At 43.0% G+C, this 10,448-nt stretch overlaps 1 protein-coding gene across 1 annotated transcript in view; it reads left to right on the top strand.

The window, feature by feature from the left end:
- The window catches only part of FGD5 (FYVE, RhoGEF and PH domain containing 5), a 108,231-nt gene that overhangs the window by 32,283 nt on the left and 65,500 nt on the right, over window positions 1-10,448 (top strand). The window contains exon 3 of the mRNA XM_009320119.1: window positions 4,277-4,406. Within this exon, the coding sequence (XP_009318394.1) occupies window positions 4,277-4,406 (130 nt within the window). The remainder of the gene's footprint in view (window positions 1-4,276; window positions 4,407-10,448) is intronic.

The following is a 10,448-nucleotide window of genomic DNA, read 5'->3' as shown; positions in this document are numbered from 1 at the left end:
GATTCTATAATTCTATGATTCTATGATTCTATGATTTTCATTCTTGGTTCATGAGATCATTGCACCCATCACTTCACTCTTCTTTCGTAGCCTATATTGTCTTACAGTTTCACAGTGTCTTTCATGTCAGAGCATGTTAGAAACTCACAGGCAAAGATCACACAATTCCTGAAATGGAGCTGCTTCTCAAATACAACGGTTGTTGTTTTAATTCAGTGTTTCTGTATCCTCTTACAGAAAGTAATTTCTCACCTCAGTTTGTGTGCGTTTTTAAGATTGTGTACTAATAATGGTGCTCTCAGAAACTGTCATTGGGAATCAGTACCACGTGTGACTGTGGGGTTTGTGATCTGGACATGTGCCCTGAGGGAAATGGGCTGGCAATCCCTGTCCTGTCCAACAGAGTTCTCTCCTTGTGTTATCCTGGGTTGCAGCTTGCAATTTAACTTGGTGGTTCTGCTTTACCATAGCTTTATAAAGTTAGGTTACTGTTTGTCCATAAAAAGGTTATTCACAAAACCACACTGAAAGGTACTTCACAGACACCTAAAATCAAGGTGCCCAGAGGAAGGCTAATGGTATCCTGGGTTGCATTAGGCAAAGCATTGCCACCAGGTCAAGGGAGGGCATCCTTCCCCTCTACTCGGCACAGGTGAGGCCACACCTGGAGTGCTGTGTCCAGTGCTGGGCTCCCCAGTACAAGAGAGACATGGACATACTGGAGAGAGTCCAACAAAGGGCCACGAAGATGATGAAGGGACTGGAGTACCTCACAGCTGAGGATGAGGCTGAGAGAGCTGGGACTGTTCAGCCTGGAGAAGAGAAGGCTCGGGGGGGATCTCATCAATGTGTATAACTACCTGAAGGGAGGGTACAAAGAAGATGGAGCCAGGCTCTTCCCAGTGGTGCCCAGTGACTGGACCAGAGGCAGCGGGCACAAACTGAAACACAGGAGGTTCTCTCAAACATCAGGAAACACTTTCTCACTCTGCAGGTGACTGAGCACTGGCACAGGTTGCCCAGGGAGGTTGTGGCGTCTCCATCCTTGACGATACTCAAAAGCTGCCTGGACTCGGTCCTGGGCAGCTGGCTCCAGGTGTCCCTGCCTGAGCAGGGGGGTTGGACCAGATGACCTCCAGAGGTCCCTTCTGTCATGGTTTAACCTGAAACCAGGACACCTTCCAACCTCAGCCATTCTGTGATTCTGTGATCAGTGGAGAGTAAACTGCTTTAGAAGAACTGCAGTGCATGAAGTTGGCTGTGACTATTTCCCTAGTATTAGAGATGGACTCTTGTCCATCATCAGTGGTTACATCTCATTAATATTGGTGACCCTATTATCTTAATAAAGCAGTTTATTTTTCTGTTCTCAAATGTCGAGTTGGAAGGTTCCTCCAATAGTGGCAGTTTACCAACATCAAAAGCAACCTACATAATCTCTTGGAAAGTGCTAAAACGTGTCCAGGTGGTTTTCACAGGGTGCACAGCAGCTTGTACTCAGATAAAAGACTTAATATGCAGTTATGGTAATTGTTTGGGCATACCTGAAGGGTTTGCTCTGTGGGTAAGACCTTGCCCTGTATTAAAATTACTCTCCATATCGTCCTTTTATAAAATTTCCCAAAACCTGTTGTGCCTCAGAAGTCATCTGCCGCCTATCTCTGCATCCTTGGTGTTTTCCTCCAGGGACCTGGCAGTGGGATTAGTGAAGACCAAGCTGCCCAGGGCACCTTTATCTGGTGACCAGTTCCTGGGCACAGTTCAAGTCTTCAGGAGCTAGGATTGCTAGGAGACCACAAGAGTGTAGACATATAAAATGGATGAAAGGATATGAATTCATTGGAGTAAAACACATGCTGGGTATCTGGAAAGGTGTACTGCCCAGGAGCTCTATGACAATATAGAACAGTCTCAGAAGTGAAGACCTGAGTGCTGCTGGAGTGGCTGGAGAAGGGCAGGATGGAGAGGGTGACACAAACATGCCTGTGCCCATCCCATGTGCAAATGAGACCCGTAATATTTTGGGACTGGCACAAGCCAGTGCCACTGGACTGCAGGCCTACTATAAATGAAGCCTATGCAACAGTTCAGCAATATTGCAAGTTTTGCTGCTGTATGAGCCTTTAGTAATGCCATTCATAATGATTACCAGACTAATATACTGAGGCATTCTTCCCAAATTATTATGTGTTCTTACATTAACATAATGCAGTCATTTATCAGAGAGAGAGAGAGAGGAGGGAGGGACTTAATTTCATGTCTGCTGGGGCAAACAATTACAAATTGCAGAAAGACTGTGCAAATAAGGAGAGAGACTGGCTAAACTATTAATAAGCCTCCTGAGCTGTTCCTGTATCTGCCTTGCTCTTGCTTTCACTTGTGCTAAGGCCCCTTTGTTGTTGTAGCTAGGCAGGTTTTCGGAAGTGCGGTGATGCCGCCCACACTGAAAAACTGCAGACACTAATAATAAACAAGAGGAACAGTGCTGCTGCTTGGCCCTTTGCCCAGCCATGGCAAATGCATCAGGCAGTTTGCGAGAGCTCCTTGACTCTGCGCATAAGGGAAAAGCTGGTGGCATAAAAGAAAGGCTGGCAGCCACACCTGCATGGGAGACACAGAGCCCTGTTTGCAGCTTGGAAGTGAATGCAGATATGTAGGGAGTTTTCCATCCGAAAGGAAATTTGAGTCTGGTCAGTGGCCTTGGGAGTTTTTCTTCATTGCCTTCCCACTTACATTAACCCATCTTTGCCCAGCCTCCTGTCACTCTAGCATTGGCTTTGAAACTTTGGCTTTGTTCACATCTGGGATTCCCAAGTGGGAGATCAAAGAAAAATAAAGAGATGAGGCAGAGCTGCGAAAGCAAATTAATGTTTGTTTCAGAGGAAATGAGAACTAAAGAAATCATATACACTGAGTAAGCTAGGCCCACGTTACCGACCAACCTGGTTAGCCAAGATGTCTACTGGAACACACGGAGATGTCAGATTTTGTTTCTCAAGACAACAGACTTGCCCTGTTGGCTGAATGCTGGAACCTACCCCTGGAAATGTAAAAGGCTTTGGGCCACTGTGGTTTATAAGCTGCATATAAGCTCCCAGAATGATACTGTGGCCAAAACCACTAATCTGTAAAAACACAGTAAAGTCAGGCAGGAATAGATGGGTGTGACCACTGGTATACTTGGCACTTCTTTTGCCAGTGCTGCAATATTGAGTCTTGTATTGCAGTACCAAGAACAGTACTAAAACTGGCTGGTAGTAAAAACCAGTGCTAAAATTGTTAGTAAATTGGATGATGCTAATGGATAATTGGATAAAGTTCAGAGATTTTAGAATGATTAAATGATGGGAGGCATGACATAGTAAGACACCAAGATCTTAATCTATTTCATATTAAAGACAAAATGAAGGGACAACCTGAATACAGCCTGTGAGTACCTACACAGTAACAAAATTTGGAAGACTGCCTCCAATTCAGCAGACAAAGGTTTAACAAGATCCAGTATCTGGAATTTGGAGCTAGGCATATTTGATCAGCAATAAAAGACACCTTTCTAAGGCAAAGGGCAGGCACCATGTGGAGAACCCACCTCTAGTCATGCTTTGTGGAGGTTTTGAAATCACTGGCAATTTTAATTTTAAAAATAGATTTTTTTTCTAAAAGAAAATGCTGGGAAGCCACTGGCCTGTATTACACACCAGATCCAGTACTCTTATCGCATGGCATTCTCTGGGTTTCTGGAGCTGAATTCAGATTCCCTTGAAACAACTCAAGGATTCTGGGATCTGAGTACCTTTAATTGATGCCATTGGTATTACAATTATACTTTTCTCATCCTTTTGATGTTTTCCCAGAAAACCCATTGTTACAATATCTAACTTCCATTTTTAATGAGCACTGAGATGTTAGTATGATTTTATTACATCCATTTTGAGGGGTTGACTAAGGAGGAACAAAGCAGTTCTGGTTGCAACTAAGTATTAACTTTTTGCTCCAAACTGAGCCAGAGCATTGATCCTTTGGGGAAGCTTGAACAAGTTCAGTTAACTTCCCACTGCTGTTTTCAGATCCTTCTACTTGCCTAAATGGTTGCTGTTGAACCTGGCAGCAAAAAACCAAAGCATGAGACATCTTGCTTTCCAAGCCTAGCAGGTCTGCAGGGATTCCCTGCCCCCTGACTGGTTATCTCTGGGCAATGTGTGGATTTGTTATGTCTGAACAATAGCAAGTGTCCGGGAATAACAGCAGTGAGCTAGCCTGTTCTTTCTCTCTGCAGTGCCTACACTGAGCCCTACAAGGTGTGCCCAGTCTCTGTGGTACCCGTGGAGGTCGTCACGTCAGATGAAGAACAGAAGAGTTCAGAAGACGAAGAGAGCAGCCTGGGTGATCCCAGCCTCATCAACAAGGTAAAAGAGCTGAAAATGGGGAATGTGTGAAACCCGGAGAGGGAGAAACAATTTGCAGAAGAACCTGGATTCTCAACTCTCTCTGCTCTTTGCCTGGTGCTCATTTAGAAATGTCAGAGCCATCGATGCTTTACTCCCCCAGTGCACTAGCAACAATTTACCTCGATAGCATGTGGCAAAGCCAAAGAACTGCAGTCCTAAGATGGACAGTGGAGGCAACATAGCCAGCAGGAAAGGCCTGACTTGAATGTCAGGAAAAATGTCTCACTCAGAAGAAGGATTTAGCTGCAATCTTGAGAATTTTAAAACTACATTGAATAAAACAATGACAAATACATTATTGGGACCAGTTCTGCGTTGGCTGGGAGATGGAGTAAATTATCTAATAGATCTCTGCCATCTCCAAATTCTCTCATCATGGGAAAATGCACTCAGGTTTGGGTTTATTTTACTGACTTCTGATGAATAAAACAGCTCTTAGACAAATTATGGAGAAGACCATGGAAATGTGACCACAGCTTAAGACCATACAAGGCTGTTTTAGCCTCCAGTAAGCTGACTAACAGTGCAGTTGTTAAAGAAAGGGTATCAAGCAGTTTTAGGCCCAAATTTATCTTTGTTTTTCACAGATTTCTTTTTTTGGTGTGTATTCTTAAAACCCAATATAAGCTTAACAATCTAACATTGTGTCTCTGAGTATAAGCACCCACTGCATAGCCTATTTGGTATGCATGCAACAAATGGGTACGTTCTTCTGAAGTCTTCCAATTTGAGCCCCAGGAACTAAGGCTGCATAGGAAAATAGCAAATCCTGATTTCCTACATCTCTCTCTGCCATTCATTTTGGCCTGGTCTCTCAGCGTCAGCACAGCTATGTGGCTTCCTGGTTGTAGATGGCTTCTGTCTGGTCATGGGCATGTGTCAGAGCCTGCAAAAGTCTGTGCAGATGCCCCTCCAAAACCAAATGATGGCTGAGCAAGGGTCAGCTCTGTCAAGAAGAGGCATAAGTATATTGATTCTAGGCAGATCAGATCTCTTCAGGCATTTCCAGAATAGGAAGCTTTGTTTAGGGGCAGGTATAGAGAGGGGGGAGCAGAATTTTCCCCTTACCAGGACACCAGTTCTTGAGAAACAGAAAAAGAAACTGCAAGCGGAATGACAGTGAAGGGCAAATGAAATTGCTGTTGCTCTAATCTCTGAGGGAGAATAGCTTCCTTTGATTTCCCTGTATGCTGTATCACTTTTAGGTCTACCCTGCAGGGTGCTGAGCTGCCTCTGGTACCAGTAGAAAAGGCTGTGGTTTGATCTCCTTGCTGACATGAAACAAATGAAACAGTTGCAAGCAACCTTATCTTTTTTCCTCTGAGATTCATGACATTTTTTGGTTGGTTGTTTTCACACTGTTTTGGAAAGGGAAAAGCCTTTAAATTTCTGACATTGCGTGTTAGATGAAAAATATATTTCCTTTCAGTTCTATTAGTTAGCTGACAAACCACTAGCATTTATAGAGCATACACTAGTGTGTTATCTAAACTGGTCAGGTTTCTCAGCATCTCTTAGTTGTGATGCCAGTGGAAAAGTGACAACAAAATTGTGACTTGAGTTCACAAGGGAAATGCATGCAATCATTATGCACTTGGAAGCAAATTCAAGGCTGCTAAAACCAATTTTATTGCCATTTTTGTAGGGTTTTTCTCAAGACACTAGGAAATGATGGTTTTCTAAATGTCTCCCTTATTGATCTCATGCATTTTAATTGTTCTGTTGTGCTGGGGTAACCACACTGTGTAGCTGTCACGGAAGAAGGCAGCACTTAGAGAACAAGCGTGTGCTTCAGAGTCTAACTGGAAGTATCCCTCCCACTCTTCAGGCTAACACAAACTAAATGTCTGCACGTGCCTGATAGAGAACATCAGAACAGGTCTGGTTGTTTGGTTGGCCTTTGCTTCCCAAGCTAATTGTCAGCAAGGATCACAGTACACGGGACCAGACTTCCACAAGCTCCTGGGGAGCTGTCTTAAACCATCTGAGTACAGGCCATATTTCCAAGCTGGCTGATGAATTAGTGCACGTGGCTATTTACCCTGCCAAGAAGCAGGCCAGGAAAGTAGACATAATTTGATCTGCCTGTTATAATTCTGGCTGTAGGAGGATTAGCCACTCTGCAATCTACTGGGCTCTAGCTACAGACTTTAAAAAGAGGTTGGAGCAGCAGTAATTTCATCCCTGGATAAGCCATTTGCATAGTAAGCCAAATCAGGGGGGCTGTGCTTGTATGTGGGACCAAGAAAAGATCTAGAGATGAAAAGTGGCACCGAGACACCTTTGAGCATCTTTGTTCTTGTAGCCTCACTAGGGCAGGCATCACTTTGGACAGACTAAGGGGGTCCTGGGAACCATCCTGTCAAACCCTGTGTATCCCAGCTGACCCCAGGACCCAATCTGTTAAAGGAGACACCTGATCTGGGCAGTCAGAGGCCACCTAGCATCAGGACCCTCTTGCCACTCTGTAACAGCCTCAGCATCACTGCTGCAGACTGTGTGAAGCAATAATCAAAAGATGGCCAGGGAAGACCCAATTTCCTAGGGGAAACAGTCAGTGCAGGGTTCTGACATGAAGGATGCAATATATTTAACTGTTGTCTTTTGCCCATGCCAGCCACAGAATAATAGTGATCCGGGTATCTTCCAAGGTCTCATGCAGCCCATGCTGCAGATTCTCTGTCAGAGACAAGGGCTTCCAGTTCACTGTAATTAAGAGTAAATGGGATAAATTCCATCTGTCCACAGCTCTTGTCACAGAAAGCACTGGTGTCTTTACAGAGGACTGACAGAGGACTCTTTTTCCTACCCTACTGCTCCCGCCCCATTTTATTGTCTTCTCACGCAAATCTTCTGGGTGCCAAGGGAACATTAGCTGCCCTGTCAAAACCTGTCTCTATAATGACAAAGCACAAAGAACTCGTCCAGCTCCCTGATGAAGTGATGTATCCCCTGGAGCAAAATCCTCAGGACAACACAGAGTGGCTGTACAACATAAAAGAGTTCAGAAGCACTGTTACTTGGGGAGAATTGGCAGAGACACGTTGGTCTGGATGCCAAAAATAGTACCATGGATTTTGAAATGAGCTAATCTTGTTAAAACAACTGTTTGGAGCTGGCCTACTAAGAGCTGAATCTGGATTTTAAAAAACACATCACACAAAAAAAGAACCTTCTGGGGTTTGTTGGTTTGATTTCTGTTTTTCTCCTCCTCAGGGAAACTTAGTTTAAATAAAGGCATGAAACAGCCTAGATGATAAAATCTCCTCCCTGTGTTCAGATATACGATTTTAATTTGCATTGAGCTGGATTCTACCTGCTGCCTTTCAGTGTCATGATTGAATTCCTGTAGCAAAATGCAAGCAGCATGCTTTGGTTTTTCTCACCTGCTTTCTCCTAGCCTGCTTGCTGCAGAATCACAAGACTTCCAGTTTGCAGCAGAATTTTTTCCTCTGATATTTCTTTTTAAGGCTCCTTTTTATAAGTAAATATAATTTTAAAAATTAGCTTTGTACACACATTTCCTGGTATTGTTTCAACAGCTCGTCTCCTTTGAATCCCTGCTCTCCTAGGGACCAGATTCACACGAGAGAGGAGCCATTTTAGGGCCTGCTGGAACCCCTGTTCTGTAAACAATTTGAATCATAGCCAATAATATATGTTGAGGTATTTTTTACATTATCAGCTTTATTTTAAAGAGCAAACATAGAGGGACTTTCATCTCTATTGTGTTACAGGAATTTTTAGTACTAAAAACCTATTTGGAATGGGGCAGGTATAAAAATGTAAAACAGGAGGTAGGTTTCAAATTTTTGCCTTTATTCCACTGGGAGTACCTCAGACCCTGAGAAGCTGAGCATTTGTCATCAGAAGTCACCTGGTGGTTTTGATTCTTCTGTATAAGACTTAACAGTAAAAATTCATTCTTTCTGGTTAAATAAGCACTTTATTTCCTTCCCTTCAGTCAGCTGGCGTATGGTAACAACCTAGAGAACTCAGAGGCAGGTAATGCTGTAAGTTTTCTTAACCTTTGTGATTCTACTTGGTTATATTATAAAAAGCAATGCCCTTCACTTACACTACTGATGGACATTCACTCTTTTTTTTCCTCCTGCTAAGCTAATTTAGAAGAGCTCCTGGGCCATCTCTCATTCATGTGTCTTTTATATATGTTCATTTAATTAAATCCCTCCCAATTTATCAGAAGGTGACACATGGCTTTTCTGTACTGGGCTCTCAAGGTTATATGATGGTATCTGAGTTGCCTACAGAAAAAAAAAAAAAAAGGAATTAGGGATTCCAGTTAGGAACAAAAAACTTGTATCAAATAAAATAAGGACTTTCTCTTTATCTCCTACCTCTGAACCGTCACTGGTTAGACAAATGCTCAAAGTCCAGGATGTAGAACCCCAGATTTTTTCTCTCATCATTGAGCTGGATTCAAACCTGAACTTCATGATTGCTTTTTACTGCTAAAAACAGATAAATCCATCTTGGACCCACCCAGCTAATAAGCATTAAAGGAATTAAAGGGGAAATGAGCTTAATAGTTCAGATTTGACTACACACCAACTTCAAACTGAGTTCCCTTTGGCAGAACTTAGTTTTTGTAGCAGTCTCAGAATTTCCAGTTTTAAAAAGATCAGAAATAGAGACAATATAATCGTGAAAGTCTACTTTTGAGAAGCTCAGCTCCATGGTTTGAAATGGACTAAAATCAACACATGCTGGTAGGTTTCGCCTATTGCTGGTTATGATCTGAGTTTTTGAATTGCCTCGGTAGTTTGAGGAAGATGCTGCATATGCTGGATCATCAGCTACCCCTCCATAGCTTGCGCCTATCATTTTAATGTCAGAATCTTCAAGGAAGAGTCTTCCGACAGTTCCTTTCTTGTAGGTACTTTTTAAGACTGGATCTTCTGGCCAGTTGATCCCTTTTGTCACTAACCTCCTACAACCTCCAATTGTTACGAAACTGAAGGGAGCCCCAAGACAATTCTTTTACCACACCTAACCCTCCATCTGACTGAGGATAAGGACCCAGCAGGGAGGAGTGATTTTTATGATGGATCCAGAGAAGAGAAAAAAACATCTGATGCAGATTAGAGATCAAACTTGCAGGCAAGGCAGAAAGCTAGGTGCTAGACTTTAGGTTCATTGTGGGAACATCAAGCCTTTCAAGGGATTCACTGAGATGATGATAGTATCAGGAATGCATTTGCCTTCCTACCACTACATTAACAGTTCTGCTTGGGGAAGTAGGTTAGGCTTGGGGAAGGGCAAACACCTGTAGGACAAATCACAGCAGGGAGATGCAGCAGAGGCCCCATGGTAGTGAGAAAGTTTTCTGAAGAAATACATGGAGGTGAAGCACAGGTTTTGGGTTCTGTGGGGATGGGTAAGGGGCAGGAACCCATCCACCAATTTAAGAATTCATTTTTCCAGCATCTTGCAGAGAGCCACGTAGATGGTCCTGTAACAACACTATAAAACATGTTGCCTTGGGCTGGGCTTCAAGAGCTATTTCCATGACGCTGCTTGATCCAGGCTGTGTCACACACATGCTAAAGGTATGCTGATGAAACAAAGTAACAGGCTTAAAAATAACTCCAATAGTCAATGGAAGGCATTTAGACTGCGATCAGTTGCACAATTTGCACCACAGTGATAAGAGGCTGAGTCTTCCTTTACAGGGTGCCTTTGGAAGGAGAAGGCAGTGGCTGGGTAAATGGGGTGCTAGGAATATTGTAGCAACATCAGCTATTTTAAGAACTCTGTTATATTTAGGAATGACATATAGCAAACTCTACATTAAGCCACTAGGCAAAGGAACAATTAAAAACACTCTCTTAAACCTGTCTGTAAACACAGGAGGGAGTTTGATCTGAAGAACTGAAGGGAATCCTGGAAGAATAGTAAGAAAAGAATGCGATTAATCTGGGTGAATAGCTGTAAGAATTATAGTCTATAAAGCACTCAGGAAACAATTAATACAAATCC

This window comes from Pygoscelis adeliae, unplaced genomic scaffold (assembly GCF_000699105.1).
Source record: "Pygoscelis adeliae isolate BGI_AS28 unplaced genomic scaffold, ASM69910v1 Scaffold302, whole genome shotgun sequence".
NCBI classification, from domain to species: Eukaryota; Metazoa; Chordata; class Aves; order Sphenisciformes; family Spheniscidae; genus Pygoscelis; species Pygoscelis adeliae.
The sequence above is the reverse complement of the archived record's forward strand: the minus strand, read 5'-3'. Positions and strand labels throughout refer to the sequence as shown.